The sequence below is a fragment of the Grampus griseus genome, assembly GCF_964374135.1.
Source record: "Grampus griseus genome assembly, chromosome: 20".
Taxonomy (NCBI): Eukaryota; Metazoa; Chordata; class Mammalia; order Artiodactyla; family Delphinidae; genus Grampus; species Grampus griseus.
Window position 1 is genome coordinate 11,191,060 of NC_139014.1, and position 21,626 is coordinate 11,212,685.

The 21,626-nt window shown below is 45.1% G+C and overlaps 1 protein-coding gene across 4 annotated transcripts in view; it reads left to right on the forward strand.

Annotated features, from left to right (window-relative positions):
• RPTOR (regulatory associated protein of MTOR complex 1) overlaps positions 1–21,626 on the forward strand; it is a 345,589-nt gene that overhangs the window by 261,716 nt on the left and 62,247 nt on the right. For all 4 annotated transcript variants that reach the window (XM_082678814.1, XM_082678816.1, XM_082678815.1 and 1 more), the window contains exons 11-13: positions 58–159; positions 7,276–7,359; positions 8,775–8,885. In XM_082678814.1, the coding sequence (XP_082534940.1) occupies positions 58–159; positions 7,276–7,359; positions 8,775–8,885 (297 nt within the window). The remainder of the gene's footprint in view (positions 1–57; positions 160–7,275; positions 7,360–8,774; positions 8,886–21,626) is intronic.

Sequence of the window (21,626 nt, forward strand, 5' to 3'; positions counted from 1 at the left end):
AAGGCAGAGCCGGGTGAAGAAGGAGAGCCCCTGACTAACCCTCTGCTCGTCCCACAGCACAGCCCCTTCTTTGCTGAGCAGCTGACCGCCTTCCAGGTGTGGCTCACGATGGGCGTGGAGAACAGGAACCCACCTGAGCAGCTTCCCATTGTCTTACAGGTGAGTGTCTCCAGGTGAGCCAGATTGATGAAGGAGCTAGAAAACCCCGCAGCCGCCCAGGAGGGAACTAGTTTATTGGGGCTGAGTGTGCTGGTGTGTGACAGCCCTCCTGCTTTGGAGTTAATGCCTCCTTGTCTCCTGGGCTCGCCTGGTGAAGTCACTGAAGCCTCTCCCCCCCCCAATTAAACACTGATCTGGGCTGTCGTCAGCTGCCCTCCCCTCTCCCCCCATTGCTGCTGCCAGCAAGCTCCGTTCCAGCACGGCTCTGGCATCAGTGCCCCTTCTCTTTGGAAGGACATGAGATGCAAATCAACTGCAGAGAAAATGGGAGAGCCTGAGCAAATTACACACGTAGGTCGTGGCTCCGCTCCCGGCACCTGTGGGTTGCTCACTTCCAGGGGGCTGTGCCCCGCGGTAGCTGTGGGCTGTTGCACTCTCTGGCTGTGCCGTCAAGCGCAGTCACCCGTGTGGCCTGTGTCAGTGTTCACGCGGCACCTGGTGCCCCACGAGTGGTTTGGGAGATCAGTTCTGTGGGTCTCACCCAGCTAAGTTTTGGGTAATGAGATGGCAAAATACCAAACTTCGTCACAGGCAGGAAGTTTAGGAAGTTTTCACAGAACTTTTGTTTCAGTTAATGTATATTTATGGGGCAGGTGTAGGGACCAGGTCATGACATAAGCAAAGCTGTTTTGCTCTGAGACAGTGTCAAATGAGATGTAAAACCACTGTCAGTGTAGACACCAAGGCCTAATAATTCACTTTAGGCCCTGGAAGAGATTGTGTGCAGTGGGGATGAGGCAGTTGGACTTGGGTGAGAACTGTGGACGGTTGTGGGAAGGGCCGTGCCCGCAGCAGGAGGGGCTGCATGTCCAGTTAGGAAGTGGGGTCTTAAATTCTGAGAGCTGGCTGGGAAGACCATCACCTTCCCCTCAGAAAGCTGATTAGGTTGCTTTGCCTCACCTGCCTGAGGACGAGGCCTTGCCTCCCCCCAGGAGGGCCCCACTTTCTCACCATGCTGCTGACCACGTCTCGCAGAAGTACCATTCATCTTCACTGGGCCCAACGCGCTCTCTGAGCGGCTCCCGCCGCCAAGGACAGTTTGAAAAATAGGTGAATGGCTGATCCCTGTCCCACCTGGAGCGTGGCGGGCCCCCTCCCTGCATGGTCTGCTCTCCTGCTCTGTGCTGACCGCATGGTGGGCTGGGAAGGTGCCTACGACAGAACTGAGGTCTCATCTGGCTCAGGACTGTGTGCCGGGACCCAGGCAGCAGAGCAGTGAGAGCAGTTTGTGCAGTTGTGGAAATGCCACCACACAGCCTTGTCCTCGTGGCTTGATAATTACGTGGGCACAGGGTGTTGGTCAGGATCCTTCCCTGGAGATATTTTGGTGCTTTTTCTGTCTTATGACTGCTTATTTTCTGACATTGTGAAAAGAATGCAGAAATTATTAGTATTCCTCATGTGTGTTTCTAGATTAGTTTGACTATCTTGAGTTTGCAAGGTGAGCAATAAACAAATTTTCAAAACAAAACAAAATGAAAAGCAACGATAACACAACAAAGAAAACTCGCCATTTGGCAGGAGCCCACGAGTTCTCATGCAGCGAGTGGAAGGCTGACGGGGCTATGGGACAGCAGTAACCGGTTGGTTGCTGTGCTCCCCAGCTCCTAGGGTCATCCGAATTTTCATGAGAGGAGACTGTGGCCAGCCTCCACTGACCTTCCTATTATTTCAATAATGTGATAGATAAAATTGGTCCTTTCCAAGCAGGGGCACAATGCCCAGCACTGAATCCTGCCTGGCAAACAATCCTGTTGTAAATGGCCTCCTATTGACTTTTTCTTTAATGTCCCACACGCCCTCAGGGAAAGAGAAGACCCAACTTCCTGATGCCAAAATGAGGGAATGACTCTGAAAGAAAAGAAAGGGGCATCTTCTGTGCGATCTTTCAGACGAACGAAACCATAGGTTCCTCATCATTCTGATGGGGGATCTGTCTGGGCTGTGTCCCACCTGGATCAGTACAGGAACCTGTACTTAACAAGAAAACCCAACACAATGCAAAGGAGAGCTTGCTTCATTTGGGGTAGCCTGCGGTGTTGGCTTCTTTCTCATTAATTCAGTTATTTTACCAGAACCTGGGCCCCATTATCCATAAATTATCCCCAGTGCCTTGGTGAGTCAGGAAGTGTTGCTGAAGGGAAAAAGAATTTTAATACAGAGACGTCACAGCTTTTCCAATCCCTGCTACTTTTTCCACTGCCAGAGAGCGTTTTCTCCCTCCGAAAACTCAGAGGCATTAACTGAGGATCATTGGGGTAAAATGAACTGTCTCCTCGGGCTGATCTGCAGCCTCTCGTGTAGATGTAAGCGTGAACGTACGCTTTTCCTGACCAGTCCTGATGTCCTTTTTCACCTTTTAAAAATACAAATCAACAGAAAGGACGGGAAGGAAGATTCTTGAGCCCTGCCACACTGCAAGGCCTGGCCCCGTGGTCTCCTGGTCTGGTGGCCCTGCCTGGACTCAGCATTACTGTCTGCACTCCCTCAGTGGCCCATGTGCAAAGAAGCCCCAGGCAGAGAAGGAGGAATCAATGTTGTGGAAAAAGAGAGGGAAGAGAGAAATTTTACAGGATTCCATGTTAGTACCTTTATACAGATACTACAAGTCAGTGTGGGCATTTCATTAGGAAACCCTGTTTGCTTTCATGCCATCATTTTATTTACAAATAGAATTTTTGGTCTGAAAGTACAGGATTATTATTAGATGGCATCAGGATAATAACTGGGATGTTATTATTACACATATTATATTCATCGGTGGCTCCAGCATCTCTGATCATCAGATTCCTGGGTCCACCAGGCCAGGACTGGAGCTTGAGAATCTGGTTTTTAAGAAGCGGCTCTATCCAGCAGTCTCAGCGCAGAAGCCTGAGTGCGTTTTTGTGCACAAAGCAAATGAAAGGTTGTTGCCCTAGCAGCTCTGTTTTAGTTTGGGTATTTGTATCTCCATTATTAATCTTCAGTTTGGGTTGCCACAGACAGAAAGAAATCCCAGTAACTCATTTAGTTCACCAACGTTTATCTCTGTAATTTCCCCGGGGCCTGAGGCACACTGAAACAGGAATTTTTTTTTTTTTTAAGTACAAATACAAACAAACAAAAGCCAGTCCTTTTTTAAAAAAGTAATTTTAATTTATGTTGGGCCTCAATATTTTTAAAATGTAAATCAACAGAAGGAATCACAGGAAGCAGTAACGTTTAGAAAAACCAGTACTTGACATTTTCCCTAGGACTTGTTATTGATGCTGTTTATTTTCCAGTGAAACATCAATACCCACAGCACAAAACCCTGCATTGCTGAGGGTCTTGAGTCTCTGAGACAAGTGGGCTGTCTGTTGATGCTTTAATGTGTGTTTCGTCAACACGGACAACAGAGTCAGGAAAGATCGCATTGCAGTAGTGATGGTGATGGTTTCCCTTTTACTTTTGCCATCTGTAAATAACGTTGTAATGGAGACCTCTTACTGCTGGTCAGTGCACATGAGAAACAAACAATGCGAACTACGCGTGGTTAGGTTTCTTGGCCCAAGTTGCCATTTCTTCCACTGCAAAGTGCTCTGCTATTTACTTGAAAACACAGAGCTTTATTCACGTTGACAGTGTTTTAAATAACAAAGGGAATCAGTAAATAGAATCTTTAAAAGTGTTAGATGTGTTTGATGTCTTTGATTTTTGAGGAATTACACCTGCTTTCACAAACCTAGTAAATGGAAGGTTCTGCTCGCCCTGGATCTCTAGAGACTTGAACCTCCGGCAGTTCCGTTTTCTTTAAAAACAAATAGGGAAAAACAAATACCGTATGCTAACACATATATATGGAATCTAAGGGAAAAAAAAAAAAAGGTCAAGAAGAACCTAGGGGTAAGACGGGAATAAAGACACAGACCTACTACAGAATGGACTTGAGGATATGGGGAGGGGGAAAGGGAAGCTGTGACAAAGTGAGACAGTGGCATGGACATATATACACTACCAAACGTAAAATCGATAGCTAGTGGGACGCAGCCGCATAGCACAGGGAGATCAGCTTGGTGGCTTGTGACCACCTAGAGGGGTGGGATAGGGAGGGTGGGAGGGAGGGAGACGCAAGAGGGAAGAGATATGGGAACCTATGTATCTGTATAACTGATTCACTTTGTTATAAAGCAGAAACTAACACACCATTGTAAAGCAATTATACCCCAATAAAGATGTCTAAAAAATAGGGAATTCCTTGGTGGTCCAGTGGTTAGGACTTGGCGCTTTCACTGCCAGGGCCCAGGTTCAATCCCTGGTGGTGGAACTAAGATCTCACAAGCCACACAGCACGGCAATAAATAAATAAATAGTCAATCAAATCGCTTCTGAGAGATGGAGACATCCTGTAGCTGGATGCTGACACCGAGACTAACATTCATCACACCCCTCATACCAGACCGCGTTGTACCAGACAGGCTGCATCTCATTTGATTCTGAAAATAAGCCCAAGTCACATGTTATCTCTCCTCTTCTTGATGAGGAAACTGAAGTGTCCAGAGGTTGTGATTTAAGCCACACTGTGAGGAAGTGAGATAGTCACGTCAGCTTGACTCCAAAGCCCATGCCTTTCAGCCATCTAACCTTGCCCTCCAGATCTGTCTTTCCGCTGCAGTGGCATGAGATAACCCATGAGTTAAACATGGGAAAGGGATCAGTGCCCGTTCAGATAGGCCCCTGTGAGCAGCCCCACATAACCTCTCCCAGCTTCTTGTTTGGAGAACCTCAACTTCTCCAAACATAAAATGAACCACTCGATCATCCGTCTCGAAATAGCGATGTGGAAACAGGCTCCAAACCAGTGGGAAATGACATTCCAGCAGCTGAACCCAGCCACCTCCGCTTCCCTGACCCCTGGGCTGTCCGCAGGCTGGGAACACACGCTCTCGCCTCCTCTGCAGCCATGGGCCGCGCGTCCACCTGGGGAAGCTCCCCAGCCTCCCCCCTCCACCCGGGAACCCCTCCTCAGGAGCCTCGTGCTGCCGGGACCCTCCCCACTTTCCACTCCCTCCAGCATCTCCTGCCACCTCCTCTGTCCCCCACCTGCTGACCCTCCCTGCTCCCCACCCTCCTCCCGCCAACCCGTATTCACCCCTCAGAGGGTAGCCCCTTGAACCACTGCTCTGGCTGCGCCATTTCCTCACCCCTGTTCAGTCCCAACACCACGGTCCACATCCCTGCAGCCAGAGGGTCCTCTTCACGAGTCCCACTACTGATCCTCACCTCCCGGGAGCAGGTACACAGTTAAAACCTCCCCGCCTTCTCTCCCACCTCCCTCGCTGGTCTCTCTACCCAGCTTCTCCCTTGCAGACCACCCCAGGCTGGCTGGTCCGTCCATCTGTTCTTTCCTCTTGCCTCATTCCAAATCTTCTCTTTCAGCGGCTCCTTTCCCTGACCCCTATTCCCCCTCCTCCAGCAGGCTTTGTCAGTCATGCCCGCCAGCTGTCTTGGAGTCTGTTTCTCCCCATCGGTCATGGCCACGGTCAAGTCCACCCATCCCACCCCTCCATCCATCTTCCTGCCAGCCTATTGCCCTCAGCAAGCACATTGGATGGGTCCCTCTGCTGCTCTTCTTAGGAAAAGCTGAAGCCCTTAGCTTGGTCTGCAGGTCTGGCTGGTTCTGGAGCCTCCCCCATTAGACTGGCCACCTGCCCTTCCTTGGGGAAGGCCCACACTTTCCCAGCCCCTCTGCCTGGAACCTAGGAACCCCACATGTCACCCACTGGGAGGGAGAGCTTTCAGACCCCCAGGTAGGGAGTGGCCCCCAGTTGTCTGTTTGATGGTTATTGCAGTGTGGCTGCGGAATGTCTGTGTCTGGGCCAGGTGGTGATGGGAGGGGCCCTGCTGTTCCCAGTTGCACCCAGCACCGCACCCGCACACAGTAAGTGCTCTGTTCATGTGACCTCTGGGTAAACATCGTGAGGGAAAACTCAATATAAATGACTCCATTAAAGTTTAAAGCTTTGATATAACACAGGAAGAAAGAAAAAAATACGTGGCAGAGGTCGCTGTTTTTAATTTACAAAGAATCCTTTCATATCAAAAAGAAAAAGCCAGACATTTAAGTAGGAAAATAAGGACATGCATGGCCAGTTTACTAGAGAAATAGCCTATTAACCTATGAAAAAATATTTAACCTCACTTGTAATCAAAGAAATTCAGATTAAAAGAGCATTTTATTATTACCTATCATGTTGGGAAATAATAGTGTAACGTGGGCTAATATTTTGCTGGTAGCTTTTAATTTGATATTTAATAGAACTCTTGTGGGTGGGTCTTGTGTTATGAATTAGGAAATTAAGGTTCAGAGAAGTTATTTTCCCAAGGCCAAGTAGCCCGTGAGCACCAGAGCAAACATGTCCTGGTGCCCGGTATTCAGCCAAGGCTTGGTGGGCAAGTTGGTTCAGCTGGAGGGCAATCTGGTGATATAAGTGTGTATGCTCTGACCCTGTAATTTTACTTCTCAAGTTTATCCTAGGGGAAGGGGAAAAAAACGTAAATGTGCAGAGATCTACCTGGTAGAATTTTTATCACAGCATTGTTTACAATAGCAAAAATTTGATAATAATTTAAGTATCTAGCAATGGGGAGATTGTTTAAATGAATTATGCACATTTACAGAAAAGTTCAGTGCTGCCGTTGGCAGCCATAATGGTCAGACGTATCTAGCTATGTGGAGTGAGAGTGAGGGTGTATCATTTAGTCAGAAAGGAGATGAGAAACACAATAGTATCTTATCGAATTTAGAACAAACGGGACGTTGTACATAGAGAACAGTGTCTGGAAGTGGATAGACCAGTGTCATCAGTGGATATTTTCTTAAATGAGGTTATAAAGTGTCTGTTCTATTAGTTCCTACAGCGTACACATAGTTTACCTGTTCATGAAGAAATGGAGCATTCCCAGCCTGTGTAAAGCATGAGCCATAGAGAAAGGGGCACCTGCTGACCTGGGAGAACAGCCCCTGGGGATGCTCATCCTGGCTCCGTGTTGCGGGGCAAGGGGTGTTGCGGTGACACCGCCTCTTCTCCCTTCCAGGTGCTGCTGAGCCAAGTGCACCGGCTGAGAGCCCTGGACCTGCTGGGAAGATTTCTGGACCTGGGTCCCTGGGCGGTGAGCCTGGTGCGTGCTTCCTGTGTCCGCAGTGGGGGGCACGAGACCCCACGTCACCGTCTGACAAATCAAGGGACCTTGGCCATGCGGCCAAGGGTGACTGTGGGGGTGGCCGTTAAGCCCGCAAGCTCCCGTGGACCTCGCTTTTTGCACCTTCATTGTCACATTGTTGGGCAGCCCTTTCCCATCCGCTGTTAGGCTTCACCTTTGCAGGACAGACAGTGTCCTTTAGGGACACTCTAAGGAGGGGCTCACCCCTGCCAGGCCAGGAAGCTGGCAGCCTCTGGGCTGAGTCCCCGGCCACCCGCGGCGTGTGTTCTCCTAGGAGAAGCCTGCGAAGCCTCACTCGCCGTCCTTTCACTGTGGTTTTAGGCACAACTCTGAAACGCTTTTCTATCATTCTATTCACAGGAGAATGGAAACAGCCATTCAAAACACTGACAAAAATATAGTCAAAAGTGATCCATTTTTTCAACACATAAGTCACCAGGGAAAGAGATCAGGAGGGACCTAGAGATAAAAGGGGATTCAGGAGATCCACCACCAGGTGCAGGGTCTGGACCTTACAGGGCTCTATTTGCAAATGAAAGTTTGAAAGTTAAAATTTGAAAAATTAATAATCATGAAACAATTAGAAATTTTACATGAACTGAATATTTTATGTTATTAAAGAATAATTGTTGAGACTTCCCTGGCAGTCCAGTGGTTAAGACTCTTCGCTTCCAATGCAGGGGGCGCAGGTTCGATCCCTGGTTAGGGGACTAAGATCCCACATGCGGTGCAGCGCAGCCAAAAAAAAAACAATAATTGTAATTGTTCATTTTTTTAGGTGTGGTAGTGGTATGTGGTCATGTTTTCATAAAAGAGACCTTATTTTTTAGAGATAAACACTTAAGTGTTTACAGATGACACAATGTGATACCTAAGACGTGCTTCAGAACATTCAGGAAAGGACGGTGGGTAGGGCCAGCCAGGATGCCGCACCCTTTCAGTTGATGGCGTTGAAGCCAAGTGATGGGCACATGGGAGTTCAGCATATTATTTTATCTCCATTGATGTATATTTAAGATTTTTTAATTGTATATTGTCAACCAAGAGTCATAATTGATAGTTCAACATGAAGGAGAAGAGGGAAAACCTAAAAATTAGGAAGAATGCACGAGCAGTCCTTGCTAGCCCTCTTATACTCCCAGGTGCCAGCAGGGAGGCCGTATGTAGCTCACCACAGGTAGACTCAGGTGGAGGCCTGGCATGTCTCTTAGCTGCGTGAGCTCATGCAGCCCAAGCAGGCAGGCCTGGGTCGCTTCCAGGAGAAGGACTGGAGGTGAGGGAGGCACGACCCTTCCCCATGCAGCTCCGTTAGTGCTGAGGACGCCATGCGCTCTGCTCCCTCCGGCGCGGGGCTGACGTGCTCTCTCTCGCAGGCCTTGTCTGTGGGTATTTTCCCCTACGTGCTGAAGCTGCTCCAGAGCTCAGCCAGGGAGCTGCGGCCTCTCCTTGTCTTCATCTGGGCCAAGATCCTCGCCGTGGACAGTGTGAGTAATGTCTGTCCCCCCCCACCACAGGAGAGCTGCTGAGAGTAGGGTGGGGGGCCCGGCCCCACCGTCCATTCTCCCTCCTCCTGGCCTCATGCCCTCCATGGCCTCCCTCCCTCCCAGGAAAGGCTGTGCTTCCCCTGGGCCCAGTCCTGGTCTGTCACGCTGGCCCTTGGCTCACCTGTTGTCTCTTGTGCTCTGCCCCCTCCTCACCCACAACCACCCCTCCAGCCGGTGAATGACCCTGCCCGCTTCCTTCTTGACGCTCGGCCCTACCTCACCCCATCAGTCTCCTGTCTCCAGCCAGTGTTTTCCCTCCCCAACCCTGACCCTGGGAACAGTCCCGTGGAGGCCCAGGCTGTCACCTGTAAGGCTCAGGCCGCGGCACTAGCGGTCACTTCTCAGCCATGACAGCCCAGCCCATACCACGTCTCCAGCTCTGCTCCCAGTAGGCACCTCCCCACCCCTGTCCTCGTGCCTGTGGGTCTGCAGTCACATGGCCACTGCTCGAAGTCCTAGGCAAGGCCCTGTACTCAGAACTGTGCTGAAGGCCATAGGTGTTGCAGAGCTCAGCCGTCCCTGCCCACGACACTGTCTACTGGGGACAAAACCCTCTGCTATGAGGCCGAATCCGCACACATGCCTGGCATGAGGGTGACTCTTCAAAAAGTCGAGAAATCTTGTGGGCAGGGCTGCATTTGTGTGCCTCAGTGTAAAGGAGATTATAATGTTAACCCAGGTGGCAGGGGGCCACCGAGGGCTCTGCTGCAGGAATTCATGCCCAGAGGGAGGGGTGAGGGTGGCCAGAAGGTGGGGGCTGCTGGACAGGAAGGGCCAGGGTAGGGGACGCACAGCTAACAGGAGGGCCAGGCAGGTGTGGAGAACAAATGGTTCTCGAGTTTGAACCTGTGTGGGGAGTGGGCCGGCTGTGTCAGTGACAAAGGGGCGCCGAGCGGGGAGGCGTGGTGAGGGGAGTGCTCAGGGGACCATTGGTGATGGGGCCTCGTGGCCTGGGAGGTGGAGACTAGGGCCCTCGTCTACCCGATGACGATGGCAGGCAAGTCCTCGAGGGGAAATGTGACACGAAGGCCCAGCGCGCTGAGGGCTGAGCTTCGGGGTCTGCTCTTCGGGGGACAGAGAAGGGAGGGTAGAAGGAGGTTGTCAGAGAGGGGAAGGGTGGGAAGTCTGATAACAGAACATGAAGAAGGAGGCTCCGGAACAAGGGAGAGCACTGGGAGCGGGACAGAGACCCTCAAAGAGGCTGCTGCACTTGGCAGTCAGGCTTCAGAAGTATGTGGGGAGGGAGGCAGAAATGGGGGCTCTGGGGAGGAAGGACAGGGTGCGGCCCTCAGCTTGCTTGAGGGGTTTGTAAGTGGGGAGACGAGTTGGCATCAGTGGTTGGGTTTGCTTGCTTGTTTTGAAGGAATGGTGACTTAAATGGTCTCTAGTTGGGAGAAAAGAATCAGCAGAGAAACAGCCATACATCTAATTGGACTTTGACCCGCTCGCTGTGTACATGTGCGTGTGCACACATGTGTGTATCTGGGTGACACCCCGTGGCAGGGGCTCTTGTGTGAAGATTTTCTTAGTTCTTGCATCAACTCCATGCTATAAGTGTGGTTTTGTAGATTATCTGCAGATAAGAAAATGCTCATTTAAGGAGCTGCCCAGGAGCCCATAGCAAACCTGTAACAATTTGCTGTGAGCTGAGTGGAGCCCTTTCCACCCACAGGAAAGGGGGATCAGCAGAGCCACAGAGAAGGAGGGCAGGAAGCAAGGGCATCACCATGCAAAGGGAGAGACCATTCTCTGCTCTGCAAGGGGTAAAAGGAGAGAGTGGGGGACCTCAGCTCAGAGTGTCAGCCCCTCCTTCCTGTCCAGGACCCCTGCGCCATTGAGATAGCCCTGCAGGCCGCCCGCTACCTGGGGCTCTTTTCAGCTCACACACCCACAGGGCTTCCACTCCCTAGCACCGGTGGGCCTGGAGGTGACAAATGCGTCAGGCAGATCCGGCCACCTGGTCCTGTCCCTACCGCCTTCATGCATCAGTCCTGCACGCTGCTGCCCGAACCCATTCACGTGACCCTCTTTGCTCCAGTGGTAATAACTGTGGTAATAACACTGCCTGCAGTATGGTTACAGAGATCAGAACTACGGTGTATAAAGCAGTTTTGGAAATTTTAGAGTGAAGGGAGTAGCGGTAAAACCTCATTTCTACCCAGCCCGTCTCTGCTACACTAAAGCCTTTTGTTGCTGATCGGAAAGCCTGGTCTTGTGGCTCAGGAAACTGTACCTTTTGGTCATTTCTACTTTGCCCTTTGTCAAATTTAATTGAAAAGCCAAGCTACATAAACAAGAGGGCTTTTCTGGGGAAGTTATTTCAGAACCTTCCTTGCTTCTCTTCTACTTCAATACCTTTGTCATCTGTATCACGTGTTTAGAAATTCACTGGCACTGCTCTTGGTACCTGGCCATTAAGGACCATGTGCAAAGGTTCTGGATGCATAAAATGGAGAGACTACCATGACGCGAAGCCCAATGAAGGGGAGGGACAGAAAAGATTTCCCCTAAGAGATGAGGGGTGGCAATCGGCCACCCAGGCCTGCTCCCCGGGGCCACCAGTGCTACAGTAGCAACACCTTCAGCCAACTGTGATTCTTGTACTCATCAGGATTTTTAGTAGCTTTTAGTACTTGGAAATAGAGAATGTCTTTATATTTAGTCTTTGGAGTGGCTATTTCTGCTTTAATTTTTTTTTCTTTACATGAAGGTAGATGACCCTTCAGAACTGCACTTTGCTGCTGAATTCTCATGGAATTTGCAGTTAATCATCGTAATCTGGTTTGAAACTGCCTCTTGGTCACATTTGTCTCCAGGGGTCTGTTTATCTCTGGAGCCCAATATGGGAGAGCTCGTCGACAGCACAGATGCTGCAGTGCTCCTCCATTACACCTGCTCTAAGGCCATCTCAGGGCCTGCGTTCACTGTCTGCTCGATGCTGGAGGAATTACACATTTAATAACACTTGAGGAGCTGTTCCTGGGCCCAGCTGGAAATGTCCTAGCCTGCAATGTTCTTGTAAGTGCAGGCGCTGGGACCATCCTCTGAATTAGTTCCTTAACCAGCTTGTAGCACCTGTTTATTTAAGGGCAATCATCCCACTGAGAGACATTTTTTAGTATTTCCGATTGAGACAGCATCATTTACTTCATCCTTCCTTTTCATGATCACCCTGGCCTGAGTTTCCAAGAGATTAAAGTTCCGTGTGTTTCTGAGGAGTTGTTCCTCCCCTCCCCTCCTGGCATCTGGCCTCCGCGTACTCATATGGTATGTGCCTCCCGCAAAGCTCAGAGCTCCCAGAGTGAGTCCTTGATGTGGCCACCATGAGGGTCAGAAGGCATGTTGTTTGTGACAGGGACGCCCACCTTGGGATGAAGGAACCTGCACAGAGGCACAGACGAGGCGAGGCGTCCCAGCACTCGAACACACTCAGCTGTCCCTGGGCTGCGGAGCTTCCCACCCTCAGGGCACTTCCCCAAGAGTTAAGAAGGTGTGGGCCCCACTCAGGCTGTACTCCCAGCTAAGGGATGAGTCTTGGGCCCCCTCTTTATCCCACAAGCATATGTTGAGCACACACTATGTGTCATTATGTGAGGGGCTCCTAAAGGATTCAGAGAATTACCTGATTTTTTTTTTTGAGCTCAAACGTCCATTTATTTCAAAGCAGTAATAATTTAAAATTATAAAAACCTTCCCGCCGTCGAACACGTAGAGGGTGAGGTCGGATACAAACGGGAAGGGAGTCAGACGCCCCGCCCTGGGGAGGCCGGGCTCCCTCCGCAGCCGGGAGGGGCAGGTCCTCCAAGCCGCCACCGCGGCAGACCCAGTGGCACCGCAGTCCATGGGCGTGAGGGGTGCAGGGGGCCGCAGAGTCCGCAGTCCTGGCCCGCGGCCCAGTGCTCGCCCTGGGGGCCGGCCAGGATGCTCAGGAGCTGCTGGCTGGGTTCTCATTACCGGGCGAGCTGAAGGAGGAGGACAAGGAGGAGGAGAAGCTCACCACCGCCAGGCCCGGGGGTGGGGGGTGGGGGTCGGTGGCCGTGTTCTGACCTGTGAGGCTTTTTTGGCAGATGGGGCAGCTGTCCAGCCAGGGCACGATGCAGCTGTCGTGGAAGAGGTGGTTTCAGGGCAGCTGCCGCACGCACTCGCCCAACCCGTAGTCGTCCTTGCACACGGGGCACTCCAGCCTGGAGCCTAAGTGCTCCTTGGTCACGGGGTCGGGGTGGGGAGGGCCTGGATTTTCTTTTTGTCTGTGGGCGGGGGGCCCCTGTTTTCAAACTGATTGAGGCACAGGAATTACCTCAGGCTTAGAGAAGGTAGGCTCAGTCTTGGAGGAAGCAAGGAGGGGAACTCCAGAAAGAGCTACAGGCCCAGAAGGATCATGTGCCATTTGACTGAAGGGGCAGTGTGCACTGTGGGGGCACTGATGTACAGAGAAGGCGTGCCTCGGGACAAGGAAATCTAATAACAGCACATTAGGAAAGCCCTTTCCTGTCGTCTCAGTGCCCTGATAATCTCCAAGAGATCTGGTCCCAGAGGATCTCTTTTTAAATCACCCATACACCATGTTACTCTACACTTACTGCTACCAAGCAAAAATTACCAGACATGTGAAGAAGGAGGAAAATATGATCCATAATGAGGAGAAAAAGAAAATGAGTCCACTGAAACTTTTTCTGAACTCTCACAGATGTTAGAATTAGCAGACAAGGACATTAAAATGGTCATTAGAAGTCTGTTCCATATAAAAAAGCTCCACTGAGACATGGAAAATATTAAAAGGACCCAACTCAAACTTCTAGAAATGAAAACTATGATACGTGACATGAAAAGTATACTAGATGGGATTAACAACCGATTAAATGTTGCAGAAGAAAAATTAGTGAACTTAAAGACATAGTAATAAAAACTCCAAAATGAAGCACAGTGAGAAAAGAAACTTTTATAAAACTAAAGGAACATCTTTGAGTTGTGGGACAACTGCAAGTGACCCAATATATGGGTACTGGGGGCCCCTAACGGGGGATGGCAGAAAAAATATTTGAAGAAATAATGGCTAAGATATTTTCAGATTTGATGAAAACTATAAACCCGCAGATCCAGGAAGTTCAACAAACCCCAAACACGAGAAACATGAAGAAAACTACACCAGGGCACCTGATAATCAAATTGCTTAAAAAACAGCAAGTTAAAAAACTCAGAATATAAGCAAGTTGCTGTTTTTTAACAGCAAGTTAAAAAACTCAGACAATAAGAAAAGGAACAAAGAAGCAAAGATAAGGATGACAGCAGATCACTTGTCAGAAACAGTGACCAGAGGAAGACAGTGGGGCTGCATCTTTAAAGTCCTGGAAGAAAAACCATCAACGTAGAATTCTGTACCCAGTGAAAATATCTCTAAAAAATGGAGGCAAAATAAAGACTGTTTAAGACATATAAAACTGAAAGAATTCATCACTCATAGATCCACAGTATAAGCAATGTTAGAGAAAACCCTTTGGGCAAAGGAAAATAATACCTGGAGGAAACATGCATGAACACCATATGGTGAAAAGCACCAGGAAAGAATGCTCCACTGTTAAATGTATGGGGTTTATTTTCCTTGTTATTTAAATCTCTTTAAAAGATAATTGACTGTTTAAACAAAAAGTAATAACAGTGTACTGTGGAGTCTATAGCATATGTAAAAGCAAAATGTATGCTAACAGTAACAAAAAGGTTGGGAAGAGAGAAATTGAGGAAATACTATTGTTAGTTTCTCTTCACTTTATTGAAGTGATATAATATCACCTGAAGGTGAACTGTGATAAAATGTAGTCTGTAAACCTTAAAGTTATCACTAAAAATTTTTTTTACTATAGCCAATTAGCTAACAAAGGAGATAACATGAAATCATAAGTATATACAAGCAACACAAAAGAAAGAAGAAAAGGAGGGAAAGGGAACAAAGAATAGATGAGATAAATACCACAAACATAAGGCAATAGGTTTAAGCATAACCATATCAATAATCACAATGTAGATAGTCTAAATACCCAATTAAAAAGCAGAGAGTGTCAGATTGGATTTAAAAGAAAAAAAGAACAAATTATATGAGCCTAAAAGAAATGCACTTTCAGTGTGAAGACACAAATAGATTAAAAGTAAAAACATATCATGCTACCACTAAGCAAAAGAAGGCAGCAATGCCCCCGTTAATATATCAAAGTAGGTTTCAGGGCAGAGAATATTACCAGAGACACGGAGGTGTTTCCTGACACTAAAGGAGTCTACCCGTCGTGAGAATAGAACAGTCTAAATGTTTATTCACCTAGTAACAGTATTTCAAAACACATAAAATGAGAACTGGTGGAACTGCAAGGGGAAATAGGTAATCCATAATTACACCTGGAGAATCCAGCACTCTCTTCTCAGTAAATGACAGAACGAGTAGACGGGGAACCAGGGAGGTTCTCTCAGACACTTGAACAACACCATCCACCTGCTGGACGAAACTCCACACAACTGTAAACTACATGTTCTTTCCAAATGCCAGGGACGTACACCAAGATGGACCTCATCCTGCGTCGTAGAACAAACCATGACACATTTAAAAGAACTGGAATCTTACACAGCATATTCTACAACCACAGTGGAATCAAATGCAAAATCAAAAGAGGTAATAGGGCAAAAAAAAAAATTTTTTTTTTAAAAAGAGGTAAGGGCTTCCCTGGTGGCACAGTGGTTGAGAGTCCGCCTGCCGATGCAGGGGACACGGGTTCGTGCCCCGGTCCGGGAAGATCCCACATGCCGCAGAGCGGCTGGGCCCGTGAGCCATGGCCACTGAGCCTGCGCGTCCGGAGCCTGTGCTCCACAACAGGAGAGGCCACAACAGTGAGAGGCCCGCGTACCGCAAAAAAAAAAAAAAAAAAGGTAATAGGAAAATCAACAACACTTGGAAACTAAACTGCATACTTTTAAATAAATGATTAAAATATTTTAATTATAAAAGTTTAATAAATATAAATATATTGTATAAAATAAAACAATATTAAAGTATAAATGTTATATAAATAAATGTATAAGCAGCATAAATATGTAAAATCATATTTATAATTATAAGTATGTATAAAATAAGTGGGACTGCATCAAACTAAAATCTTCTGCATAACAAACAGTCAACAAAATGAAAAAACAACCTTCAGAATGGAAGAAAATATTTACAAACATCTATCTGATATGGGGTTAATATCCAAAATATACTACTATAAGGAACTCTTGCAATTCAAAAAGAAAAAACCTGATTAAAAAATGGTCAAAGGACCTGAATAGACATTTTTCCAAAGAAGACATACAGCTGGCCAAAGGGCACATGAAAAAGTGCTCAACATCACTAATCATCAGGGAAATGAAAATCAAAACCACAATGAGGTATCACCTCATACCTGTCAGAATGACTGTTGTCAAAAAGACAAGAGATAACAAGTTCTGGCAAGGGTGTGGAGAAAATAAGGGTGTGGAACGCTTGTGCACTTTTGGTATGAATGTAAATTGGTGCTGCCACTATGGAAAATAACATGGAAGTTCTCAAAAATTTAAAAATGGAACTACCATACAATCCAGCAATCTCACTAATGGGTGTATATCCAAAGGAAATGAAGTCGGTAGTATCTCAAAGAGATAACCTGCACACCCAAGTTAGTTGTAGCATTATTCACAATAGCCAAGATGTGGAAACAACCTAAGTGTCCATCATCAGATGAATGAATAAAGAAAATGTCACACACAAACACACACACAGTGGAATATTATTTAGCCATAAAAAGGAGGGGGAGATCCTGCCATTCATGACAACATGGTTGAACCTGGAGGACATTGTGCTAAGTGAAATAAGCCAGACAAGAGAAAGACAAATGTATGATCTCATTCATTTGTGGAATCTTAAAAAAGTCAACTCGTAGAAACAGAGTAGAATGGTTTTTGTCAGGGGCTGGGGAGTGGGGGAAATGAGAAGATATTGGTCAAAGAGGACAAACTTCCAGCTATAAGATAAATAAGTTCTGGGGATCTAATGTACAGCATGGTGACTAGTTAACAATACTGTATTGTATACTTGAAAGTTGGTAAGAGAGTAGATTTTAAGTGCTCTTCTCACTCTAAGAAAAAAGAAGGTAACTATGTGAGGTGATGGATGTATTAACTCTATTGTGATAATCATTTCACAATACATACTTTAACCATGACATTTTACACCTTAAATATATACATTTTTGTTAATTATACCTCAGTAAATCTGGGAGAATATTTATGTATATTTTATAACGTAATTGATATTTATATACTTTAGTATAATTTGTATATAATTATAAATATTTATAATCATATAAATATTTATATTAATATGTAAAATAATGAAATAAAACTTTTTAAAATAATTTTTTTCAAAAAGGAGGTCTCAAGGGAAGTAAAAAGTACCTTAAACTGAATAAAAATGAATATATAACATATCAAAACCTGTGGGACACAGCTGAGCAGTGCTGAGAGGGAAACTTCTAGAACTAAATGCATACAATAGAAAAGAAGAAAGACAACATTTAGGCAAAAACACAAGGTACAAAGTGATACATAGCCAGGAAAAATATGGGTTATCTTCACTAATCATATTAATTACATAAAGATCAAATATCTACCTTTCTTGGTCCTGTGCAGATATGACTTTAGACAGATCTAATCTTTCTTCTGATATTTTTCACATACTCTTTTAGGCAGACACAGGGAATAATACACAATTCTGTGTCATAAAAATTATTCCAGAATCTTTCAAGGGAAGAACTTCTCGTGAACATAATTTTTTAAATGATAAATATGGAAGATTATAATTACTTATAGTCCTGTAAAGGTAATAAAGAAAGGTTTCAGGGACTTCCCTGGTGGCATAGTGGTTAAGACTCCACATTCCCAATGCAGGGGGCCTGGGTTCGATCCCCGGTCAGGGAACTAGTTCCCGCAAGCATGCTGCAACTAAGGAGCCCATGTGCCACAACTAAGGAGCCTGCCTGCCGCAACTAAGACCTGGTGCAACCAAATAAATAAATAAATGTTAATTCCCCTATTAAAAAAGAAGAAGAAGAAAGGTTTCAAATCACTGACTTCAGCTTCAACCTGAAGATGTTAGTAAAAGAAAAGCAGATTAAACCCAAAGTAGGTAGGAGAAAGGAAATAATAAAGATCACAGTGGAGATCAATGCAAAAGAGAACAGAAAAGCAGTAGAGAAAATCCACTCAACCAAAGGCTGGTTCTTTGAGCAGATCAATAACTGCTCAGACTGATAAGGAAACAGAAGACACAAAACCCCAAATCAGGAATGAGAGAAGTGGCATCACTGAAGGTTCTGGAGACACTAAAGGGATAGTGAGGGAATTTATAGACAACTTGATGCCCAAGCTTTTGATAACTTTGATGAAATTAATTCTTTGAATGACACAAGCTGCTCACTTAAGAAGATATATAATCTGAATAGCACTGTATCAATTTTTAAAATTGTATTTGTGGTTAAAAACTTTCCTGCAAAGAAAGCTCCAGGTCCAGATGGCTTCACTGGTGAATTCTGCCCAAATGTTAATGAAGAAATATACGGATGGGAAACAAGCATCTTCCCATATCATCCTATGATACTTGCTTTGCGCTGATACCAAAAACCAGACAAGAAAACTACAGACCAGTGTCCTTGGTGAAGATAGATGCAAAAATTGTAAACCAAAATTTAGCAAATCAAATTCAACAATATATAAAAAGGATAGTACATCATGACCTTGAAGGACTTATTTCAGGAATGTAAAGTTTTTAAAGATTGAAAAACCAATGTAATTTATCATATTAGCAGAAGAAAACCCATATTATTATCTCAATAGACAGAAAGAAAGCATTTGACAAAAACTAAAATCTATTCCTGATTTTAAAAAAAACACCTCTCAGAAAACCAATAAGGGAACTTCATCAGCATGAAGAATAGCATCTACAAAAAATGCTACAGCCAACATCACACCTAGTGGTAAAAGTCTGAACACTAAGATCAGTAGCAAAACCAGGGCATCTGCCCTCATCACTTCTCTTCCAATTTTTGCTGGAAGTTCTAGGTAGTTCAATGAGGCAAGAAAAAAACCATCCAGTTTGGAGAGAAAGATGTATAACTGTCTTTATTTTCAAACAGCACAATTCTCTATGTAGAAAATCTGACTGAATCTACAAACAAACAAATACTAGAACTAATAAGTGACCTTAGTAACATTGCAAATTATAAGATCAATACCCCAAAATGAGTCTTATTTATATACACTATTAACCAATTTATACAAACTGTTAAGAACATTTACAATGGTATCAAAAATATGAAATACTTAGGGATAAATTCTGGCAAAGATATGCAAGACATACACTGAAAACTACAAACTATTGGTAAGAGAAATTAGAGAAAATCTAATAAATGGAGAGATATTCAATTATCATGGGTCCTGATCTTAAAATCCATATGGAAAAGCAAAGGACCTAGAATAGCCAAAACAACTTAAAAAAAAAAATTTAAAGGACAACTACTACCTGATTTCAAGGCTTATCATAAATCTACAGCAATTAAGACTGTAGAAGTGGCATCAAAATGTGCAAAATATCAATGGAACAGAATAGAAAGTCAAGAAATAGACTCACACATATACGGACGACTAATTTTTGAAGTTACAAAGACAGTTCAACTCAGTGGAGTTAGAGATAGTCTTTTCAACATGTGGTGCTGGGGCCATTGGACATCCATCTGCAAAAGTGAACCGCAATCTACACCATGTACCATGACAAAAATTAATTCAAAATGGGAAAATATTTGTGAATCATTAATTTGATTAAAACCTTGAAATGAGAATATGTAAAGCACTCTCAAAATTCTATATGAAAAGAAACACGCAAACCAAAAAAATGGGCAAAAGCTTTGAACATACACTTCATTAAAGAAGTATGATGGCAGATAAGCACATGAAAAGGTGCTGAACATCATTCATCACCAGAGAAATACAAAGTTAAAACCGCAGTCAGATACCACCACATACCTATCAGAATGTCTGAAATGAAAAAGACTGATAGTATCAAGTGTGGGCTGGGATTTGGAGGAACTGAAACTCTCATAAATTGTGTTCGGAATGCAAATGGCACAACCACCCTGGGAGGTTTCTTCACAGTTTTTTATAAAGATTAACATACATACTCAACCATCGAATCCAGTCATCTTACTCATAGATAGTCACCCAAGAGAAATGAAAGCATAGGTCCAGACAAAAACTGCTACATGAATGTTTATAGCAGATTTATTTGTAACAGCCAAAAACTGGACATAGCCTGAATGTCCATCAACAGGTGGATGAATAAGCAAATGGTGATTTACCCGTACAATGGAATACTACTCAGCAATAAAAAAGGGTAAACTAATCCCCAAATAATTATGCTGTGTAAAAGGATACATGTTGTATTATTCCATTTAAACAAAATTCTAGAAAATGCAAACTATAGCCACAGAAAGCAGATTAGTGGAATAGGAGGAAGGATTCCAAAGGGCATAAGGAAACTTTTCAGGAGATAGCTTAATTACCTTGCTTGTAGGCATGGCTTCACAGGTGTAAACATACATCCAATATTGTCAAATTATATAGTTTAAATATGTGCAGGGTTTTGTATATCACTTATACCTGAATAGAGCTGTTAAAAAATTCAAATTGTAGAATAGTCCACAAAAAAACTGTAATTGTCCTATCTAGATTTTCAATTCAAGAAAGACCAAAAAATTTGGGGAAACTTGTTCCAGATTAAGACTAATGTTGCATGACAACTAAGGGCAGGTTCTGACTGGATCCTGGATCAAAAACCAAAGGCTATAAAGGACATTATTTGAACAATTGGGAGAAATTTGAATAAGGACTGAATATCAGATAATAATATTGTATCAATGTTAAATTTCTTGAGTGTGATCATGGTTTTGTGGTTATGTAAGATAATGTCCTTTTTCTTAAGAAAATTTCCAGGCAAAATGTCATGCTATCTGCAGCTTTCAAAAAGTGCAGAAAAATACAGGGGAAAGGAAAGGGAGAAGCAAATGCAGCAGAATATTTTTTATTAACTGTCCTTCAGGTTGTGTGATGGAATCAGCCATCAAAAGCAACATTACACGTAGATGAGAGAGTCCAGAGAATGTGGCAAAATCTACCCTACTCTGGGAGGATGGCGGTGGTTGTCTTTTAATAAATACCTTAAGTTGTTTGTTATCATTTGTTTCTCTGCTAATTAACAAGATTAAGAGAGGGGAGGGACTTCCCTGGTGGCTCAGTTGTTAAGAATCCACCTGCCAATGCTGAGCCTGCACTCTAGAGCCCACGAGCCACAACTACTGAGCCTGCATGCCGCAACTACTGAAGCCCGCGCCCTAGAGCCCGTGCTCCACAACGAGGGAAGCCACCACGGTGAGAAGCCCACGCACCGCAATGAAGAGTAGCTCCCCCTCGCCGCAACCAGAGAAAGCCCGCGAGCAGCAACGAAGACCCAACGCAGAGAAAAATAAATTAAATAAATACATTTATAAAAAAAAGAGAGGGGAGACGGTTAGAGATTTCTATAAGCTAGGTTCCAGTTAATAGAGGTTTTTTCATAGACACAGCTAATATGTAATT